This window comes from Emys orbicularis, chromosome 2, assembly GCF_028017835.1.
Source record: "Emys orbicularis isolate rEmyOrb1 chromosome 2, rEmyOrb1.hap1, whole genome shotgun sequence".
Lineage (NCBI taxonomy): Eukaryota > Metazoa > Chordata > Testudines > Emydidae > Emys > Emys orbicularis.
Window position 1 is genome coordinate 257,055,927 of NC_088684.1, and position 22,942 is coordinate 257,078,868.

The window sequence follows — 22,942 nt, forward strand, 5'->3', positions numbered from 1 at the left end:
CAAAAACTTAACTTGCTGAAATATCTTAAACACATTGTTAGGTCTGTATTTTATAATTCCTTTAAATCAATCAAGTGTTGTCACCTATGACACAATAGTCATGAATTCAACAAAATATGCAGTAGCATTTTTAAGAGGATATTTTAATGAAATAAGTACACGGAAATAGTGGTGAGAAATTCAGCCCTAGCAAAAAGGTGGGCAAAAATTCCCACAGATTTCAATTGATGTTGCACTAGTTTTCACCAAAAATGGATTTGATCCACTGAATTTAGTGCTGCCATCTACAGGTTGAAAAGGGTATAACATATCTTTAAAATATGTTATTGTATGCCCCTTCCAATACAATTATATTTAAATTCCCCTGCTCCCCAAATCACCCTTGTAGCCAAGAAAATTGTTCTGAATGTGCAGGCCACTTGTCTACTTACATATGAGATAAGCAAATGATTTCCATGATATGATTTACTTCTCTAAAACTCCGAATCTACAATTAGATTTGATACTCTTCCCAGAAAGGTGGAAAAATAAATAACTTGTGCCCCATGTATAAAGTCCTTTAGAGACTACCTTTCTGCTTCAGAAGTACTTTCACAGTACCAATATATTGCTTGTCTCCCTGAGCCACAATTTCATAAAAGTTCTTATCCTTAGGGAGGTGTCAAAAATATTCTGCATGATACAGTAGTGTTTGAAAGCTTTGTCCTGATCCATCTTCTAGATGATACAGCAATGCAGGCATTTCATCTTTGCAAGGTTTGGGTTATTCTGAAAGTGATTTAACACACCACATGTGCTCAAAAACATCTGTCAAAATCTAGAGCGACTGAAGTATAGTACAAAAACTCTTTGCACAGTGACGGATTATGTCTTTAAGGCAGTGATAAGGCTGATTTCTGCCCAGGATCATCATCATGTGGTGAATTTTCAGAAACGTTGCATAGATCAGATTACAACATCATGGCACTTGCAATTTCAAAGGAAGACTGTTGGTAGAAGAAATCCTTCATTTAATCTTTAGCACACTTCTAGGCTTGAGAGGGACTCTGAATTGAACCTTCACTCTCCTCTTTTATGCATCAGTAGTCTTGTCATTTGTCAGTTGTTCCCTGTCAGCCATGTCATCTTGAGGAGGTCTAGCTCTGTCAAAGAAGCCGCACTACAGAAAACAAGCCAACAGAGAAATCACAATAAGGCAGCCACATGACTGTTCTCCTGCAGCTCATGCTCCTTTCCTCTAACCTCCATCCCTCGCCATGTTGAACCTTAACTTAGGGGCTCTTCTTCACTCTTAGCTCTCACATGGAGTCAACAGAACTAGTTGCATAAGTATGAACTACTCACTTGAATAGGAGTTGTGGAGTTGGGCTCACTGTTTATAAGCTCTTTGGAGCAGGGACATTGCCCTTTATGTTGGTAATTACATACATAAACCCACTATATATTGGGAATTCCAGGAGATTTTAAGAATGCACTGAGTTGTAATAGAACTATTCTGCAAAGTACTGACCACCCTCAGCTCTTATCAAAGTCAATGGGAGTTGAAGGAGATTAGGATCTTGTGAGATCACCTTAAATGCCACCATTTTTTTGCTCTGTAGCTACTATATATAAATAAAATATTAAATATATTCTAGTGAATTTAAGGTTCACTTCTACAGGAAAGGCATAAACAGCACCAAAGTAGTTACATCATAAATGTCCCATCATATGAATAAATGAACACAAAGGAGTGGCATAAGACATCTGACTGAGATAAGTATAAATCATTGTAATAAATTCAAAGAAATGAACAACAGTAGAAATGTCTGTCTTGCTTCCATCACTCATACACAGTTTGTTACTTTTTTCTGTCCAATTAAATGTATTTTTGTAGAGAAAAATTAAGAACAAGGGAAACATGCGCTCCAGAGGAAAACATTAGAAATGCTGTGAATAGAGAAAAGCCACCCAGTCCATCATATGGTACCTGTCCTTTCAGAAGAAATAGCACTTCTGTCCATGTAGGATGCTGTACTATTATTATTTAGTACATGTATACAATGTTCAAAGTAGGAAAAGTGCTTTACTCCTTGAGCAGGGATCTTGTCTCCCTATTGTTTTGAAAAGCACCTTCCATTCTTTGAATGCAGTCCTGGCTTCAATGATGTCAGTAGCAAAATTCTCATTGACTTCAATGGAGCCAGAATTTCACCCTTCGGTGCCAGCAAGATAATACAGCATTCTCAATGGACAATAGCACTTTGCATACCCTGGATGCTATGTTGCACTGTTATATATTCTTCCGAAAGGCAGGTACAGTCTGTCAGACCGGCTAGATTATTAATTATTTTCTATTCATAACATTCGTTGTGAAGACAGTGGGAGCTTTAGGTGGAAGAGGAAAGCTGGATTGGATCCCAAAGTGTAAACAAAAATCTAAATTTATAAAAGCTGCTTTTGACAGCTACTATTAAAAGCCTGATTTGAATTTTGACATCAACAGTGACTCTAATGAGACAGTTTGTGTTTATCCCAATTCAGAAGTGGTTAAGTAAGGCACAATTACTGAAAGAATTTCAAATCAGTGAAATAAAGTGACAAAGGGATGAGCAGCTGGCCTTGAGTTGGGGGGCCATTTTACAGGGCCAGAGTAAAGATCGTTGAGAGATGACACTTTTTCCAAGGACTAAGTGATGGGTATGAAACTACTTCAACTTCTAGTGTTATAAGGGATGTTTCCAGGAACCCTGAAGAAGCAGATTGTTTTAAAACCTGTGAAATAAAAATCAACCAATTCACTGACTCCAAATCTTATGACTTGTAATTTAAAAAAAATCAGAGACAACCTGGTAATATTAAAAGAAATCTCCTTAAAAGTAATCTCCTCCCAAATTGGGTGAGGGATTGTATAATTACGTGCTAACAAAAATGGCAGTTCCTTAAGGATTCAAGGAAAACAAAACAAAAGTGCTTTATGAACCTAAACACTCCAGAAAAAAGATCATAAGTCATGGGAATCAGAGCCAAACTCTGTAAAACCATTTATAACCAGACTTTCATAACAACGAAGACTTTGAAAACAATGTCCCTTCACAAAAGTCAGCTACATAAGCATGTCGTCATATGCCACATCAAAGAAGACATAAGTCTATTGTTGCTTTTGCTCCAAACTCTTAAAGGTCACAGATTCCAATTTCTCATTCTCTCTCTCTCTCTCTCCTTTTTTTTTTTTTTTTGGTTGGTCATCCTAAATCTTGTAAGCATCCTTCCAAGTTTCATTAGGTAAATAATAATAATAATACAACATACCTTCCACAAAGCTAAGGTCAAAATAGCCAGAACCAACAATCCAAGGAGTATTGCTAGTATTATAACCCATAAAGGGATTACAAAGGAGACATTTGGAGTAGCCCAAATGATAGACGTTCTTATCTGAAACGAAAAGATATGAGGTGTAAATGAACAAAGATTCTGTAAGAAATGAAACCAGAAAATGAAACACAATGAAATTGCCAGATTAGAAAGATATACTGCCCACAGTTCTTGTACATTAACTTTATTTGCTGCAACTTCTGCAACCTTATTTACAATAATCCTTAAAAATGGGGTTTGCACAGACATAAATACCTCTTATATTAGACATAATATAAAACATTTTCACCCACTGAATATAGAATCACTCTGAAGCTCACCAAACTAACAGTAAACACTTCAAAACCATACAAGGAACCAAACTCTGCTCTCAGTTACACCAGTGTAAAATCCAGAGTAATACCATTGACTTAAATAGAATTACTCTGAACAATGGTGTAAACAAGAACCAATTTCAGCCTAAGTTCTCTGCTGGAACTAAAATATGTACCATCTACGGTATATGTTGTAATCTAAAAACTTTTGCTGACAAAGCAATACAATTTTTTTAATATTACCTTATGTTTCAGCTAAGCAGCCCAAGAGCTAAACTCCTCATATAGAACTTCATCCATGTAATATAAGCATAATGCACAAAAATACCGTTGTTTTTGAACTCTCTCTAACATTATTCTGTCATACTTAAAGGACGCTTAGTGTAAATGTAGAATGACCATTTTACTGTATTGTGAAGTAATTGGAAAGTATAGCAACATCTCTTTCATTGTCTGTGGCTCTAGAAAGCAGCAGGTGTGGATAATATGTGAATTATGAGGAGTTAAGGTCTTCCCACTGATTTTACAAAATCATCTAGATTCCAAGCCTTCATTGTAACAAATGACGCTAACTGCCCTTCTAGCTTTTTCCCCTCCGGTCTTCCCAATAAATTATCTCCTGGCTCTCTCCTCCATACCTCATACCCAGTTAATTCTACTCCCTCAGATACTGCTCAAAGCTCTCCTCATCAATCTCACTTGTTACTTGGTTTCTCTCTGATGTTTCTACGTCGAAAGAGTTAGCTTGAGCTTTCCTTATCTCCTTACTCATAGGTTACATCCTCTGCCATCTTTCTCTATCTTTCTCCTTTCCATTGCACTAGGAAGTTATTTCTGTCTTGGGTTTTCTGCTGGACCCATCTCACATATTCCTCTTCAGCCTAAGCAGAGTAAGTTTGTGGCAGATGGAACTCATCCTGCTCTTCATGATGGAATGCAACTACCAGGCAGTCTCCAAAGCAAACTGATTATATGCCTTCTGAAGCTGTCTTCTACTTTTACTGCTTGAGGTACCGCTAGGAAATCAGAATCCCTACTTACTGAGTCTGTTGCTTACTGCTCGTCCCTCTGCCCCATTCTAGGCTTAAATACTTTAGTCCAATATTGTATTATCCTTCTGGTGTCTGCCAAGATCTTCCTCACTCTCTCTCTTGGCCCTCGTCATGCCAGCTAAGTCTCTTTTTCATCAAATTCTCCCATGCAGATTCCCCTGTTCCCTTATAATTAACTCATCAGGATCTAGATTTAGCTGTTCTGATGCTCCTCTCCCTTACACCAGTGTAAAATTGAATCATCTCCACTGAAATCAACAGAGCTACACTAGTGTAAAACTAGTGAAAGAGGAGAATCGGGCCCAACTTTTTCAGCCCTGCCACCAATTCTCTGTTTGCTAAGCTTTGGCAATTAGCTAACTGGCCAATTATAACCAAATAGTTCTGAACTTACTCATTCACTTTAATGGAGTGTTCAATTTGAAGATCGATGATAACCCCTTAGCCCTTAGAATGAGTCATTTTAGTGATTAAGATTCTAAGGGCAGGTCTACACTACAGCCAGGATCGACAATCTGAGATCAATCCACTGGCAGTCGATTTAGTGGGTCTAGTAAAGACCCGCCAGATCGACTGCAGATCGGTCTCCAGTCGACCCCTGTATTCTACCCCTGATGAGAAGAGTAAGGTAAGTCAACAGGAGAGTTTCTCCTGTTAACCCCCTGTGGTGTAGACCCCGCAGTAACTCGACTTAAGGTACATCGACTCCAGCTACATTATTCACTTAGCTGGAGTTGCATAGCGTAGGTCAACTTACCGCAGTAGTGTGATGGACAAGTGCCAAGATAACTCTACTCCTTCCATCTATCTTTCTTGCTCTTTTTTTTTTTAAACAGTATCTCCAGCTTCCTTTCTGAACCTGATCTTTCTCTTTCTTTCTTTCTCCCTCCCTCCCTCCCTCAATCATGGCCTCCCTCTCTTTTTGTGAGCACCAGCAGACCCTATTCCTGCTCCCAACTACCATCATACCTAACTGCATAAGCCAGTCCTTTCCACATTTTCCATCTCTGTGCCTCTGGTTCCTGATCTGAGGCAGCACTTGCAGAGTTAGCAGGCGGAGGGTGGTGGGAGGATCAGTATGACCTAATGAGACACATCTATCTACACTTCTAGAGTGCAGTCACTGTAGTATCTGGACTCTGTTACCTGATTCTATGTTCTGGATAACAGTTCTGACCTAGCAAGGCTAGAACACTTATCTTCCAGCTACAATGTACCATGTGGGTTCCCCAGAAGATCCTCAGAAACTATCCAGTCCTTATGGTGTTTAACACTAAGATTGGCCAGAGTCCCATTGGTTAAATGCCAACATTGTTAGACATATTGTCATTGATCTTGCAATGGACACATTCAGCTACCATGCTTCTCCACTGCAGCTGGGCACACTTATTGAACCCTGATACTGCATTCATTTGTAAACATGCTCCATAGGAATTTGGATGCAAATATGCAAAAAATCATATATTCTTTATCCAATTAAATTAAGTGAAATTTGTTTCCTTTCTCAAATAAACACCACAAAACTCCCACTACCCTCCAAACACTCCCCGTCCCCACATAGCAGGGTAAAAGGAAACAATACCACCACTGTAGTATTTTTCACATCCTATTGAGCATTGTAGAATGTTGTAGGCTTTCTACACCACTTGGTTCAGCAGTAACCGTGGAGGCCTCCTAGTTTAATATGTTAATAAATATTTTTGAATGGCTTTCCTTGTGTCGCACAGCAATACTGTATCCGGCATTAAAATGCAAAGGCCGCAAGAATGAGAGCAAGGTCAGCTGCTCTGTCTGCAGTGACTCTGCACACAGAAAACTCTGTCATGGATAACAATAAATTGGTAAAAAAGGCCTATCTGGCCAAAATAGTCATGAGAGTTGCAGAGATGAGTGGCTGCACAAAATCTGTAAAAGAGCAAGGAGCTGCCTAATGAGGAGCAGAATTTCTCTCTGCTGCTTAAAAATTATGGTGGGAACCCTGAGGTAAATCTTGTAGGCTCAGATTAAGTATTGAGCAAGGGATAAGAATGGGTAAAAAAAAAGAAAAAGAAAAAGAAAACCTCACAGACAGCCCAAGAAGAGAGAGCTAGACTGATAAGATATATCTGAAAAAAAGTGCTGTCTCTATTGGAAAAGTTCTTGATTCCCAATACTTCACGAGCAAGGAGCAATATTTCTGTCTCAATATGATCAAAACTATAGGCCTGTGGCCAACCTCACATACATCAGTTCCACACTGGTTATTCATTTGACTTCAATAGAATTGCTTTCATAAAGGGGTGCAGTACTGGGCCCTAGTACTGGTGTTACTTGTCTCAGGCTGTCGGTGACAAGAAAGAAGCAGTAAAGCAAGACCTACAGGCATGTCAAGAAACCTTTGAAATTCACAACCAGAAGCTGATCTAAGTAGCACCTTTGATCAGCCTGAATCTGATGGACTCAGAGAAAACTTATTTGCCTGCAAAATTGTTGTGATAAAGCCATTGCTGATCTTGATATCTTGAGCCAAATTCACTCCTGGTGTAAGCAGTAATGCAGGGTACTTAAATGCAGTAGGCCCAGGAGTCAAAGAAATTGCACGAGGGATAATATTAACAATTGTAACAGGGCATTATGAAAAAAAAGACAGTACACCTACAAGAAATTAGCCAGTTATGTATGGGTAGGTAGAGAGCCAGTTGGTGACAGTTTATTGACACTGCACATTTTTAACAAGAAAATTACTAGAGGGCTAGGCAAGTGGCCAGTAGACATTACAGCTAGCTGCTTTATTTTTTGTTTAAGACGACCTTTAAATAAGTCATGACCATCTAATTGTACACACAGGGCCTGATTTAAGTCCTACAGAAATCAATGGAAAGAATCCCATTGACTTCCACAGGCTTTGGATCAGGCCCATAGCTCGCTTATGTAACTACTGGCTCCTATCACCCTATCCCCTCTCACCCATCCCTTTCATTTGTTTGTTGCACTCATTTGTTGTACCTTGTCCCAATTTAGCTCATAAACACGTTAGGTTAGGTAATGTGTGTTATGGTTTTGGCAGAGCATCTTACACAATGGGGTACCATTCCTAATTGGGTCTTCTGAGTGCTCCACTAATACAGATAATAAATAATGATGAATTGTGAACCAATTATCACCTTGCCAGTCTGAGTGGGAGCTGCAACCCTTTCCCTTTGCCGCAAGGCTGTGCCATCCTCCTATCAGTCTCTATAGAGCTTACAAATTATGTAACATCAATAAAAAGCCTTAATCCTGTGCAGGTGCAGAGTGTAACACTCACAAGATTCAGAGTGTTGCATAAGTCAGGCAGTGTAAGGGAAGATGGTCTTTTATTTAAGGAGAGTGCTGCTGCATGGTCACCAAATTATGCCAATCTTGTAGCAGGAGTAAGGCCAGAGAAGGGAATGCATAGCTAAAGGCTTTATTTGCATGCTATACATCACACATAAACCCACGTCTCCTCACCCATGCCCATTCTCCACCAATCCCATGCACCTCTTTGCTTTGTATTCTTGAAAGCAAAGAAGTGGTTGTGCAAGCTGTTTGAAATTTACTTCCTCTCAATGGGAAGGACTATGCCTAATGCTTAATCCTAGTTGTGCCTATACAAAGCCTGCACTCACACTAGCATTAGAACATAACAACCCTGTGTTCCTGCTGCACACTGCACAAAGCCTAATAATGCAGTCACTGATAGACAACTTGAGATTGCGGGCTCTGAACACCCACAGGAAGGAGAAAGAACAAAACATCCTTCCAGTTTTTGCCTTCCTTATTCTAATATCTACACAGCGGCCATATGTCATGCACACTCTCCACAAACAGTTTTTACGTAAGATTTTGATTTAGGACAGATTTAAATATACCTATCTCATAGAGGTGGAAAGGACCCTAAAAGGTCATTGAGTCCAGTCCCCTGCCTTCGCTAGCAGGACCAAGTACTGATTTTGCCCCAGATCCCTAAGTGGCCCCCTCAAAAATTGAACTTACAACCCTGGGTTTAAGAGGCCAATGCTCAAACCACTGAGCTATCCCCCCATAAGAAATGCCAACAGTGTTAGACACCAATTGTTCAGCATTGCATTTTGATAAACATTACATTTTATTCCACTTGACACATTAAATATGGCCAATACTAATTTTTTTCCCTATGTTGAACAAAGCAAATGCCTTGTGCTTTTCTCTGTCATGATGAAGGGATTCACATCAGGGATGCAGCAGTAGGCCATTGTGATTTTCTGTCTGTTACATTGCTGGGGGAGCTGCTGAAGCGCAGAGCTGGAATCTGAGGGGAATGTGTGTGTGTGTGTGTGTGTGTGTGTAGATTTGCCCACCTGTGACAATGAGGACTGCCAGGAGCAAGAAGTAAAGTTGTGGTGCGGTAGGTGACAGTATAGCTCACAAGGAAGTGTGTGGGAGCCTATTAATTTCATTGGGTGATCTCTGGTTCTTGTGTTATGTGAAGGGGTAAATAACACTTCCCTATTTATTTTCTCTACACCATTGATAATTTTATAGACCTCTATCATATCCCCTCTTAGTCATCGCTCTTCTAAACTGAATAGTCCCAGTCTTTGTAATCTCTCCTCGTATAGAAGCTGTTCCATACCCCTCATCATTTTCATTGCCCTTCTCTGTAGCGTTTTCAATTCTAATGTATCTTTTTTTGAGATGGGGCGACCAAAACTGTATGCATGTTTAAGGTGTGGGAGTACCAGGGATTTATATAGCGGCATTATGATATTTGCTGGCTTATTATCTATCCCAGGGGTCGGCAACCTGCGGCACGCTACCTGCCCGGTGAGAGGAGGAAGAGGAGGGGCGGAGGGGCCGGAAAGCGCCACGCTGGGGGAATAAGGGGGAGGAGGGAAGCTTGGCTGCCGCAGGACCAAGCTTCTGCCTCCTGCCTCTGCAGGGGAGAGCGGTGGGGGGGTCCCAGCCCCCAGCCCCACTCAGCCCCCCTGCCCACCGCTGTCCCCTGCGGGGGCAGGAGGCAGAAGCTTGGTCCTGCGGCAGCCAAGCTCCCCCCCTCCCCCATTTCTTCCCACAACGTGGTGCATTCCGGCCCCTCCTCCTCCTCCTCGTTCCCCCTCTCCCTGCCGGCGACGGCCCTTGCGAGGGGGAGGGGGAGCAGAGCAGAGCCGAGCGGCAGCGTGCTCGCTGCTCCGTAGTGGACGCAGAGAGAGGTAGGGACGGGCCTGGGGGAAGGGGGTGGAACAGGGCATATCCCTCCCAGCCCCCTGCCATGAGCCGCTCAGGGCAGGGGGCTGGGAGCACCCCCACGAGCCGAGCACCCCAGCCTTCTGCCCTGCACCCCCCACAGCCCCCAGCCCTCTACCCTGAAACCCCCCACCCCAACACACACCCAGCCTTCTGCCCTGCACCCCCCACAACCCCCAGTCCTCTGCCCTGACCTTGAGTCGCCCCCAACACCCAGCCTTCTGCCCTGCACCTCCACACCCCCCCCAGCCCTCTGCCCTGACCTCGAGTCGCCCCCAACACCCAGCCTTCTGCCCTGCACCTCCACCCCCCCCAGCGCTCTGCCCTGACCTCGAGTCGCCCCCAACACCCAGCCTTCTGCCCTGCACCCCCACACACACCCCAGCCCTCTGCCCTGACCTCGAGTCGCCCCCAACACCCAGCCTTCTGCCCTGCACCCCCACAGTCCCCCAGCCCTCTGCCCTGACCTCGAGTCGCCCCCAACACCCAGCCTTCTGCCCTGCACCTCCACCCCCCCCAGCGCTCTGCCCTGACCTCGAGTCGCCCCCAACACCCAGCCTTCTGCCCTGCACCCCCCCACACCCCAGCCCTCTGCCCTGACCTCGAGTCGCCCCCAACACCCAGCCTTCTGCCCTGCACCCCCACAGTCCCCCAGCCCTCTGCCCTGACCTCCCCCCAACACCCAGCCTTCTGCCCTGCACCTCCACACCCCCCCCCAGCCCTCTGCCCTGACCTCGAGTCGCCCCCAACACCCAGCCTTCTGCCCTGCACCTCCACCCACCCCAGCGCTCTGCCCTGACCTCGAGTCGCCCCCAACACCCAGCCTTCTGCCCTGCACCCCCCCACACACCCCAGCCCTCTGCCCTGACCTCGAGTCGCCCCCAACACCCAGCCTTCTGCCCTGCACCTCCACACCCCCCCAGCCCTCTGCCCTGAACCCCCCCACACCCAGCCTTCTGCCCTGCACCTCCACCCCCCCAGCCCTCTGCCCTGACCTCGAGTCGCCCCCAACACCCAGCCTTCTGCCCTGCACCCCCACACTTCCCCAGCCCTCTGCCCTGACCTCCCCCCAACACCCAGCCTTCTGCCCTGCAGCTCCACACACCCCCAGCCCTCTGCCCTGACCTCGAGTCCCCCCCACACCCAGCCTTCTGCCCTGCACCTCCACCCCCCCCAGCCCTCTGCCCTGACCTCGAGTCCCTCCACACACCCAGCCTTCTGCCCTGCACCTCCACCACCCCCCAGCCCTCTGCCCTGACCTTGAGTCCCCCAAACACCCAGCCTTCTGCCCTGCACCTCCACCCCCCCCTCAGACTTATAGAGAGAGACCTTCTAAAAAACGTTAACATGTATTACCGGCACGTGAAACCTTAAATTAAAGTGAATAAATGAAGACTCGGCACACCACTTCTGAAAGGTTGCCTACCCCTGATCTATCCCCATCCTAATGGAAGCATTCTGTTCGCTTTTATGACTACTGCTACACATTGAGTGGATGTTTTCAGAGAACTATCCACGATGACTCCAAGAGCTCTTTCTTGAGTCATAACAACTAATTTAGACCCCATAATTTTGTATGCATAGTAGGGATTATTTTTTTCCAATGTACATTACTTTTCATTTATCAACATTGAATTTCATCTGCCATTTTGTTGCCCAAACACCCAGTTTGGTGCGATTCCTTTGTAACTCCTCACAGTCAGCTTTGGACTTAATTATTTTCATTTAGTTGGTATCATCTGCAAACTTTGTCACCTCACTGTTCACCCCCTTTTCCAGATCATTTATGATAATGTTGAACAGCACCAGTCCCAGTACAGATCCTTTGGGGATACTACTATTTACCTCTCTTCATTGTGAAAACTGACTCTTTATTCCTACCCTTTGTTTTCTATCTTTTATCCTGTTATTGATCCATGAGAGAACCTTCCCTTTTACCCCATAACTGCTCACTTTGCTTAAGAGCTTTTGATCTAAGACCTTGTCAAAGGCTTTCTGAAAGTTGAAGTACAGTGGCACCCTCCTGTCAAGTATACTAATTTTTAGGGTTGCAAAGTTTAAAGGGTAGAGTGATATCACAGATTTAAGGAGATATTTCTCCCAGTGTGCATTAAAATAGCCACATAGAAATTAAGCAAACCATTTTCAAGTAAGCTCCTGTTGTTTCTGATAAAGCATGCTGTTTAGGAATAATCTAGAAAACAACATTTAAAGTAAAATGAAGAATTTCAATCCTTTCACATGTAACTGTGTACTATACTATACTATACAAACTGCCTAGAGAAGTTGTGGAATCTCCTTCACTGGAGGTTTTCAAAAAGAGGCTGGATGGTTGAAACACAACAAAACCTGTATCTTAGCAGGGGGTTAGACTAGATGACCCTTGCAGTCCCTTCTAACCCTATGGTTCTATGATTCTATATCAATCGGATCACCCTTGTCCGTATACTTGCTGGCAACCTCAAAGAATTCTAATAAATTGGTGAGGTATAATTTCCCTTTACAAAAGCCGTGTTGACTCTTCCCTCACATATCATGTTCACCTATGTGTCCGATAATTCCATTTTTTACTAAAGTTTCAACCAATTTGCCTGATACTGAATTTAGGCTTATGGCCTGTAATTGCCAGGATTGCCTCTGGAGACTTTTAAAAAAATCAAAGTAACATTAGCTATCCTCATGTCATCTGATACAGAGGCTGATTTAAGCAACAGATTGCATAATATATCAGGGGTTGGCAACCTTTCAGAAGTGGTGTGCCGAGTCTTCATTTATTCACTCTAATTTAAGGTTTCGCGTGCCAGTAATACATTTTAACGTTTTTAGAAGGTCTTTCTATAAGTCTATAATATATAACTAAACTATTGTTGTATGTAAAGTAAATATGGTTTTTAAAATGTTTAAGAAGCTTCATTTAAAATTAAATTAAAATGCAGAGCCCCCCGGACCGGTGGTCAGGACCCGGGCAGTGTGAGTGCCACTGAAAATCAGCTCACGTGCCGCCTTTGGCACGTGTGCCATAGGTTGCCTACCCCTGATATAGTTAGTAATTGTGCAATTTCATATTTGGATCCTTCAGAACTCTTAGGTGAATACCATCTGGTTTATTACTGTTTAATTTACCAATTTGTTCCAAAGCCTCATCTACTGACGCCTCAATCTAGGACAGTTCTTTAGATTTTGTCACCTAAAAAGAATGGCTGTCATGTTGGAATCTCCCTGTCTTCCTCTGCAGTGAAGACCGATGCAAAGAATTAAATTTAGCTTCTTTGCAATGGCCTTGTCTTCCTTGAGTGCTCCTTTAGCATCCCAATCATCCAGGAGTCCCACTGATTGGCAGGCTTCCTGCTTTAGATGTACTTAGACATTTTTTGCTGTTAGTTTTTGTCTTTTGCTAGTCGCTCTTCAAATTCTTTTTTGGCCTGCCTAATTATACTTTTACACATGACTTGCCAGAGTTTATGCACCTTTCTGTTTTCCTCCAGACAGGTCCAAACTATAGCCTAGAAAGTGCCTGTGTTAGGCTAGTTAATTCACAGATCATGGTCCTGTTGGAAATGCAGAAACTGTGTTTATCTTTGTGTCTTGTAAAGTGTTGAGCACTCCCAGCATTAAATAAGTACCAGTAACTAAGCAAATCATAGTGCCAAATAGGATGCTCATTGCAATGTTAACCTTTTATCTTTATTCCTTTTGGAAACGGTTTTATTATTAAAATGCCAGCTTATTCATAGCTATCTGATTTATCTGCTATTTTAAGAAACAGTAGCTTTAAGTTAGTTATTCTTGTAATGCTATTGCTACTGCAATAACATTACAGCCAATTAATCTGCTTTTCATCTAATCTTTAATCATTTTTCTTACAGGGGTTGATAGATCATAAGTAACCTCTTTAATACTCCTACATGTTACCATCAAACATTTACAGTATAATGTTCTTGTATGTTTTGAAAAAATGCCCAAAGCAATATGTAAAAGCTCCCTTGAGCTTGGTGTCATAATTAATATTGACATTTGTGTTTACATATTACAATGCCTTGTGTAAACAGACTTCTTAGGGATTACAAGGCTATTTAAAATAAACATACCCAATAGTTCATACTGTATAACACCGTTTAAAACAAAAGAGTAAAAAAAGTGTATTAAAACCAACTTTGTTCACTGTAGAAAAATTGATCAAACAAACTATGCCAAAGTCATTCTGGGTAGATCCTATTATACATTTAAGATAAGAAAAGTAATTTCATTTTATCAAATACAAAACTGGCTCAAGAGTCACATAACCAAAGTCAAGGAAGTTACCAGCTATACTAATCCCATACCTCAGTCTTTACTACAAAGAATTTCCTGTGCAAACATTACTGAAGGAATGCATAAAATCTTATTTACAATAATTATATCTATACCAAAATGGCAATTTCCTCTTGAACGTTACAGCCTTTAGCAAGAAAGAACTTCCAGTTGTACAATATACAGGTCTGATTCAAAGCCCATTGAAGTCAATGGAAAGACTCCACTTTACATTTATAGATTTAGGATCAGGCCCCATTATAGAGTGCTACTGAAGAGCAGGAGTAAACTGTTCCTAAGGGTCATCTGATCTATTTAGTTTTATTGTAATCGATTCACCATTCAGTTACGTTTCCAGCATCCTTCCTCTTTCCCCACCATGTACAAGATAAGCACCATATCCCATGACAAAAATACCATGCCCTAAATCCTGCAAGGACACGTATAAATGCTTAATTTTAACTTTACCAATATTCCCATTAATTTTAAGTATGTAACTTCAAATATATACAAAAGTCTGCTGTATAAACTATAATCTCCACTCATTTCATCAGACCTTCTTCTGAATCAGCCAACAGCACTATGTCAGAGAAACGTTATTCACCGATTTTGCATTCATCTTTATACCTTCTTCTGTTTCTTCAATTAATTTAATCAAACACTCTATAAATGTTGAATCAAGAAGGTGACGTTAAACAACCTTGTCTGACTCCTCTCTTGATCTCCATTAGATTTTCATTTTCATCTCCCTTTATAATCGCCTTCTGATTCCAGTATAATTATTTTAATACTTTTGTATCCATCAATTCTGACAGATTGTAATGTATTGAGCAAACTATGGTCATATGCAAGGATCCTGCGAAAACATGCAAGATCCCAATGAATGACTGAGCTGTATGGCAAACGAGAAATTATTGCTACTTAGGAAGAATCATTGTAGAAAATGGAAGATTGGATACTGAAATCAGCACCAGAATAGCAAGAGCAAAAGGGACATTCTGGAAGAGTAAATATCTGATGAGAAAGGACGTAAATCTGAAGACTAAATTCCAAGTCTTAAAAACTCACCTTTGGTCTGTGTTAAATTGCAGCTCTGAAACATGAACATTCAAACAACTGATAATAAAGAAACTACGATCCTTCAAATTATGGTGTGCTACAGAAGAATTCTAAAAAAAAAAAGATAGACTGTGAAACCAACGCAGGTGATGTTTATGGGCACTGGAATGGAAAATTGATGGCAGAAGAACATGAGGCAGAAAAAGAAGATCCTGGATGGATGATGTGGTACCCTTGGTGATTCAAAAGGACTATTCATCCACTATTAGCAGAGGATCATACAGAATGGGGTACCATGTTTGCAAACTGTGACACTGCACCCCATATTCTTCACAGCGATTTTATTATTATATAATTATGCATGATTATGATGCATTTTGTACAAGATGGGTCATGTGAAGTGTCATTGGAAAAGTTATGATTTGCTGAATACATTTATCCTGTTTGTATGCATGTATTATTTTTGTATCCGAAGTTATGAATACTGACTATGTATCTGTATTTCATATGTAGTTACACCTGGGTGACACCCACTAGGCAAGATGCTTTCAGTCTAGATAGTGTGTGGGGAAATGGCCTATTCAGAGTAATGGGCCCTTAGGAAAAACAATAGGCCTTAGGAGAAGCTTATCCCCCACCTGGTGAGCCTTCCTGAGAACTCTCCAGACGGCCTGTAAGTAATGGCTGCTATGACTCCACAAGGTCATGAGACCAGGCCATATGTCTCTGGATTCCATCTTGGGATGTCAGTGTTTTTCCACAAACTGAATTTTGGAACAAAGGGTTCCAGCCATATGCTAAAGCTACATAAGGCCTGAAGTGACATCATCTGTGATTCTTCACTCCCCACACAAGAAGATGCCAGAAACACCTGAGGAACAAAGACTGAACTGGGAAAAGTGCTGGACCCAGGCTAAAGGGATTCCTAGCCTCTGTATGAAAGACCTGGGGATTCCAAGCTGTAAAGCAAGTGCAGCTTGTCCCTTAAGAATCTGCAGCCTGCTTGTACCATCTCCCAGGGTGAGAATTTGCTAATTCATATCCTAGTATCGTAGGCTTAGTTTGTGTTTTTGTTTATTTTGTTTATTTGCTTTGTTCAGTTCGCTATCACTTATCATCACTTAAAATCTATCTTTTGTAGTTAATAAACTTGTTTTTGCTTTATCTATACTGATGAGTTGGAGTGAAATGTGTGGGAAATCGTAGCTCAAGGGGCAAAGGCTGTTGCATTTCCTCTCCACACTGAGGAGGAGGCAAACTGGTTAATAAATTCATACTGGTTAGGGCTTTGACTGGGGCAGGATGGTACAGCTCTCGGGTCTAGGCTGGGAAGCTGGTGGTTATTTTGGCTGTAGCCTCTCTACTGTTGGTTCACATGCAGTGGCTGATCAAAGAGTCTGCATGTAACTGCAGCTGGGTGTGTCCCTACCCGTGTGTATGCTGGTGAAAGTGTAGGCCCGGGCCTGGGTCTGCAGTTTGTCACAGCAGCACAGTGAGAGAGGGAGCCCAGGCTGGTGGGTCAGAGGGCTCAGTGGTACCCCAGTTCCAGGTGGCACCCCGGGGGGAACCCATCACACAAACCTCCAATAAAGAGATTCCACATAAGCAGTAGTAGCATATTGGGGGTATGCTGTATTTATTACAGTATATCTTACCTAAACTCCAAGCCTACGGAGGGTGCAAATTATTTATGAAGTATAAGCATGTTGCAAATTGATTTTAAAAAACGTTACAATTATTAGCCTTCTGCCCCTTTCCCTATCTCACGAAAAGACAAACTTCCAAATAAATCCTTGGATAGATACTTTCAAACCACAAGCACTGATCTTTTACAGAAAGAGCAAAAAATATGAAGTATTGCTGAACTTCAAGAAAAATTCTTCTCACAAGTGAAACTTCAAAAGATCTTGTACACATATCACATCAAGCTGTAGAGTTGGCAAACATCCACTGTGATAGTCAGATAGGAGAAGACATAAAAGCACTATCATTTTTCAACATTTTACAGTTGCCATAACAGGAATTGTGCATAAATCATCTACACCAAATAACAAGCATTCTACTGGAGTAAAAGAATAAAAAAGGCTTATCTGATCATTTAGTAGATCATCTGAGACTTGTTGAGAACAGCAGGCTATCACCTGTGGCAAAGCACTTCAGACCAGATGGATGCAGTATGATCAACAACGTTCTGTGCAACATGTGTTTCTATAATGGAACACATGTTGCAGAAAACACAAATAACCCGAATTTATCATTCAGCTTGGAGCCTTTGAACCTCGCTGTATGAACACAGTATATTGAGCATCAAAACTTGCAGGGTGCAATACTGGCCCTATTGATGTCAATGGGAGTTTTGCCACTGACTTCAATTGGGCCAGGATTTCACCCTCTGTTTCCAAGCCTAAACATAAATCAACTATACAACAAGCACCTGTTCAAAAAAAAAAAAAAAAAAAAAAAAAGTAACCCAAAGGAAGAAAAATTCTATAGCTTGACTCCCATACACTACATTTTGCTTGTGTAAATCTAAAACTATATCACTATACTGGTTTTATGGGCCAGAAAATATTCTGTTCCTTAATAGGACTCATTGGTAGACAGATTATATTTTGTTGGCTCAGGATTTAATTTTAGGTTTGAATTGATTGATCTTATATCTTTTGTAAAGGAGGAGGACTGAGAATGATAAACCTCCTTAAATATGTGGAACAAAAAGGATTCAGGTTTTGGTTCTTATATTGCACTGACATGTTATTTATTTATTTCAGTTAGTACTGGCAAATGAGTTCTCCCTTGCGCTCATTTAAAAAATAAAATTGGACACCTGTATGAACAGACTCTTCTACTTTATTCCCCAAATTTAGTACTTCGGCAACAACAAAAACGTAAAACCCCACAGGGCCAGAAACTGGGACCCCAGAGGATTCCGGGTCATTGATGTCTCCACATCACCACAGGAGGCTTAGGCTGGATGCTGCCTGCCTCCTGATGCTTCACTCTTGGTTTGATCTCTGGCCTGTCTCAGATTCTAACCTTCAGGTACCCGACTCGGCCTGACTCACAACTCCTTCTGCTCCTGACTCACGACTCCCACTAGGTCTGACTGCTCACGCCCCACTCATGACAGTTTGCTCAGACCAACCTTCACCCTTGCCCCCAAAGCCATCCAACCCCCTCACAGATGATGGAGAGAATGGGCTGCCTTCCAACCAGCAGCCCCCTGAGGGCCCATGAGCTGCAGGACCACGTCACTTGTCTGCAGGCGAGAACTTCACACTAAAGACCCACGCTACGCATTGTGCATTGGAAGCACAGAGCCTGTGTGAGCAGGTAGCCCACTGGCAGGCTCAGGTGGTGCAGCTCACTCCACAAGCAACTCACACACTCGCAGGGAGAAGTGGTGATGCTGTGTTCCCAAACGGATCAAGCAGCCCCTGTGGTGCCACTGCCTGGGTGATTTGACAGGGATTATTGGAAGTTCCAAGGTTTCCTGAACTAATGCAGGCTTCTCTTCCTGCTCTGCCCCCAAATGTACCCCACAGACCAGACTGAGGCAGGGCTAATAGTCAGCCTGCTCTCAGGAGACATGCTTGATTTGGCCTCCCCCGTGTTGGAGCAGAACAGCCCAGTGCTCTCTGACTGGGACACCCTCCTGCAAGCCTTTGCAAGCATCTCTGATGACCCACATTGTGGCCGCTCTGCAGAGGTTGCCCTCCGGAAGCTTTGCCAGAGGCAAATGCCGGCCATCACCTATGCTGCTCACTTCCGACGGTTTGTGGCTGATGTTGAATGGAATGAGGTGGCCCACCTTTACCAGTTCTGCTGGGGGCTCAATGATAAGGTAAAAGATGAGCTAGTCTGTGTGGAAAATCCCACCACCTAGGTCTTGGGGCAGGTGCAGCAGATCCCCCCAGAACTAGCAATGAGGACACCAGGGCTGCTGCCAACTTTATAGATGATGAAGCAGCCAATACCTTGCAGATCCCCTTCTGGTCAAAACCCACACCAGACCTGGTGGAAACTATTGATGGGTCACCTCATCATCTGGACCTGTGACTGGGGAGACCATCCCCTCAGAGGCCATAGTGGAAGGGCACTGAAAAACAATATGCTTTGATGTGATCTGCTCCCTGTTCTTCCCGATAATTCTCAGCATTTGTTGGTTGGAATGGCATGATCCATGTATCTCCTGGTGGCAGAGGAGTATTAGCTTCTCCTCTGAATACTGTCAGAAAGTGTGCCTCCAATGAAGCAATCAACCTGCAAGTGACCCACACACAAGGCCCCAGGATGGGAGGAGACCCTCAGAAGCAGAACCCCGGAAAGCAGGGGAGCGACTCCAGGCCAGAACCTCAGCCTCCCTGACAAGTACCACGACTACCTGGATGTGTTTGGGAAGAAGAATGCAGACTCACTACCCCCACATAGAGACTATGACTGCCTGATAGACCTACAGCCCGGAGCAAAGATGCCCTATGGATCGATATACTCCATATCTGAACCAGAGCTGGAGGCACTATGTGGGTATATACAAGAAAACCTCACCTAGGGCTTCATTCAGAGATCTCTCTCTTCAGCGGGGGTACCAATCCTTTTTGTGAAGATGAAAGATAGGTCACTATGCCTCTGTCTAGACTATCGCACATTGAACCAAGTGACCATGCGTAATTGGTACCCTTTGCCCCTCATTCTGGAATTGCTGGACTGCCTGCGACTGCCAGGATCTTCACAAAACTAGATCTTTGGGTGGCATACGATCTAGTGCACAGAAAGCCTGGGGATGAACAGAAGACTACTTTTCGTACCTGATATGGGCACTTTGAATACTTGATGACGCTGTTTGGCTTGATCAATGCCCCTGTAACATTTCAGTATTTCATAAATATCATGTTCAGGGATATCCTGGACTGATATGTAATTATCTACTTGGTATTTTCTGAGAACCTAGAGCAGCACTACCACGTCTGGTCTGTGCTGGGGAGACTACAGAAACATAGGTCATATGCCAAACTGGAAAACGCACCTTCAACCAGGCCAACATTGAATTTTTGGGATACATCATCTTCCCAGAAGGAATCCATATAGATCCACACAGGAGCGGCGCCAGGGTTTTTGGCGCCCTAGGCGGGGGTCCTTCCGCGCTCCTGGTCGTCGTCGTCAATTCTGTGGCGGGGGGGTCCTTCTGCGCTCCTGGTCTTCGGGGCACTTCGGCGGCGGGTCCCGGAGTGAGTGAAGGACCCGCCGCCGAATTGCCGCCGAAGACCCGGAGCGTGGAAGGACCCCCCGCTGTCGAATTGCCGCCGAAGACCCGGAGCGCGGAAGGACCCCCCGCTGTCGAATTGCCGCCGAGGGTGGCAAAATGCCGCCCCCCCAAATCCTGGTGCCCTAGGCGACCGCCTAGGTCGCCTAAATGGAAGCGCCGGCCCTGGATCCACAGAAGGTGGAAGCCATCCACAACTAGACAGCATGCTGGGCCCTCTGGGAACTTCAGTGCTTCCTGGACTTTGCAAATTTTTATAGAATATTCATCGCTGACTTCTCTCAATTAATAACTCCCCTGACTTCCCTCCTCTGCAAAGCTCTGCAATTCGCTTGGTTGCCCAAAGACCAGCTTGTATTTGACCAGCTGCCTTGACCGCAGCCTGATCCTGGCACACCTTGATCTGACTCATCCATTTATAGTGGAAGCAGATGTGTCCAATGTGGCCCCTAAAGGTGGTACTCTCACAGCAACTCGGGCCCCAGTCAGTTCTGCACCCTTGTGCATTGTATTCCCAGAAATGTATCCCCACTTAGATGAACTATTAAATACTGGACAAGAAGCTGCTCACCATAAAAATGGTGTTTTAAGAATGGTGGCACCACCTCAAGGGGGCTTGGCACTCAGTACAGGTCTTCTCTGACCACAAGAACCTCGAATATCTCTGCAAGGCCTGAGCATTGAACCAGAGGCAGCTAAAGTGGGCCTTGTTCTTTTCTCAGTTCAAGTTCACGACTACCTACTTCAAGGTAGGTATCTACACAGATACTTCTATCACAGAAGGGGAATACTATGGGGGAAGCAAAGAACTGACTTTTGAGGCCCTTACCTCCTCAAGCCTGGTAACTTTGCCAGCAACACAATTCAGCAAGACCTGCTCTCCCTCATCCAGTCCACCTCAAAGGAAGACCTGCTTGCTCAAGGGACGCAGGCCCTGCCATCAGGGGCCAAGATGTGCTATTCCCTGTGGGATGGGGTAATGTACTTTGATGAGTGTGTATGTGTCCTGAGGGTGCCCCCAAATGGAAGTGCTACGACTGTGCCATGGCGCTCCACTGGTGGGTCACTTTGGCTGCTGGAAGACCTTTTGCATGATTACCCATTTTTTTCTGGTGGCCCCACATGCGAGCTGAGGTCCAAACATACGTGGACTCCTGCGAGTGCTGTGCTTGTACCGAGATATCCCAAAATAGACCCCTTGGCACCCTTGGAGCCTCCAGCTAGGCCATGGTCTGCCATCAACCTACACTTTATCATGGAACTCCCACCATCTGATGGTCACAATGTAGTCTTAATGGTTGTGGACCACCTGACCAAAATGACCCACTTCATCTCCTGCAACCAGCTGCCTTCTGCCAAGACAATCGCCCAGCTTCTACTGCACAATATGGGCTGACTCCATGGACTCCCAGACCACACAGTTTCTGACTGAGGCCCACCATTCAGCTCTTGCGTCTGGGGTGAAGCATTCAGGCTACTGGATGTCTGGATATCCACCTCCGTCACATATTACCCGCAAACAGATGAACAACAACAGGTGAACCAAGTACTGGAGCAGTACTTGAGGTGCTTCATAAATTACCATCAATACAATTGGTCTAGCCATATGCAGAGTTTTCCTACAATAACACTGACCATGCCTCTATGGGTCAGAGCCCCTTCTTTGCTAATTACAGTTCCCCCCAATGTTACCAGCAGCCTCACCAAACCATGCTGCCATTGCATGGCTCCAATAGATGCACCTGATTCAGGAAGAACTCAAAAACCACCTAGAAGTATTTATGGTAGGCCAAAAGGTATGGCTCACTGACAAACACCTCCAGACCAGGAGACCATCCCACAAACTGGACCACTAGTTCCAGCAGATTAACTTGGTTACCTTCAAACTCCAGCTTCCCGTCTCTCAAAATGATGGAAGAACCTGCAGGTCTAGAACCTAGGACCATAGGATTTCTGGGCTGTTGATGCCTCCCCATCATCACAGGACACTTAGGCTGGGCTCCCGTTGGAGGATCCTGTGAGGCTGGGCTCGGTAGGAAATACCCAGCAGGACCTGAGTGATAGCTCCTTGTAGCCCACTGACTTGTTGGCACCATGACAGGGAGCTGTCTGAGCAACAACACAGACTGCCTGCCTGGCTCTGCGTGTGAGTGCCACCAGACTCCGGCTTCTGACCCTGCCTGCCTCCTTACCCTGCCTGCCTCCTGACGCCAGACTCTGGGTTTGCCCTCTGGCCTGTCTCAGACTCTGACCTTCTGGTATCCACCTTGGCCTGATTCCCAACTCCTGTTCTGACCGCCCTTGCTCTGGTCATGACAAAAATTTACATAAAAATTGAGTCCCAGAACCCCTTTCCCCAATAACCTAGGCTCACTTAAACCTCC

The 22,942-nt window shown here is 44.0% G+C and overlaps 1 protein-coding gene across 1 annotated transcript in view; it reads right to left on the reverse strand.

Annotated features, from left to right (window-relative positions):
- Window positions 1–1,072: 1,072 nt before the first annotated feature.
- Window positions 1,073–22,942, reverse strand: part of ITGA8 (integrin subunit alpha 8) — a 181,501-nt gene continuing 159,631 nt past the window's right edge. Inside the window, exons 29-30 of the mRNA XM_065398815.1 lie at window positions 3,292–3,414; window positions 1,073–1,159 (exon numbers count right to left, since the gene is read on the reverse strand). Coding sequence (XP_065254887.1) covers window positions 1,073–1,159; window positions 3,292–3,414 — 210 coding nt within the window. The remainder of the gene's footprint in view (window positions 1,160–3,291; window positions 3,415–22,942) is intronic.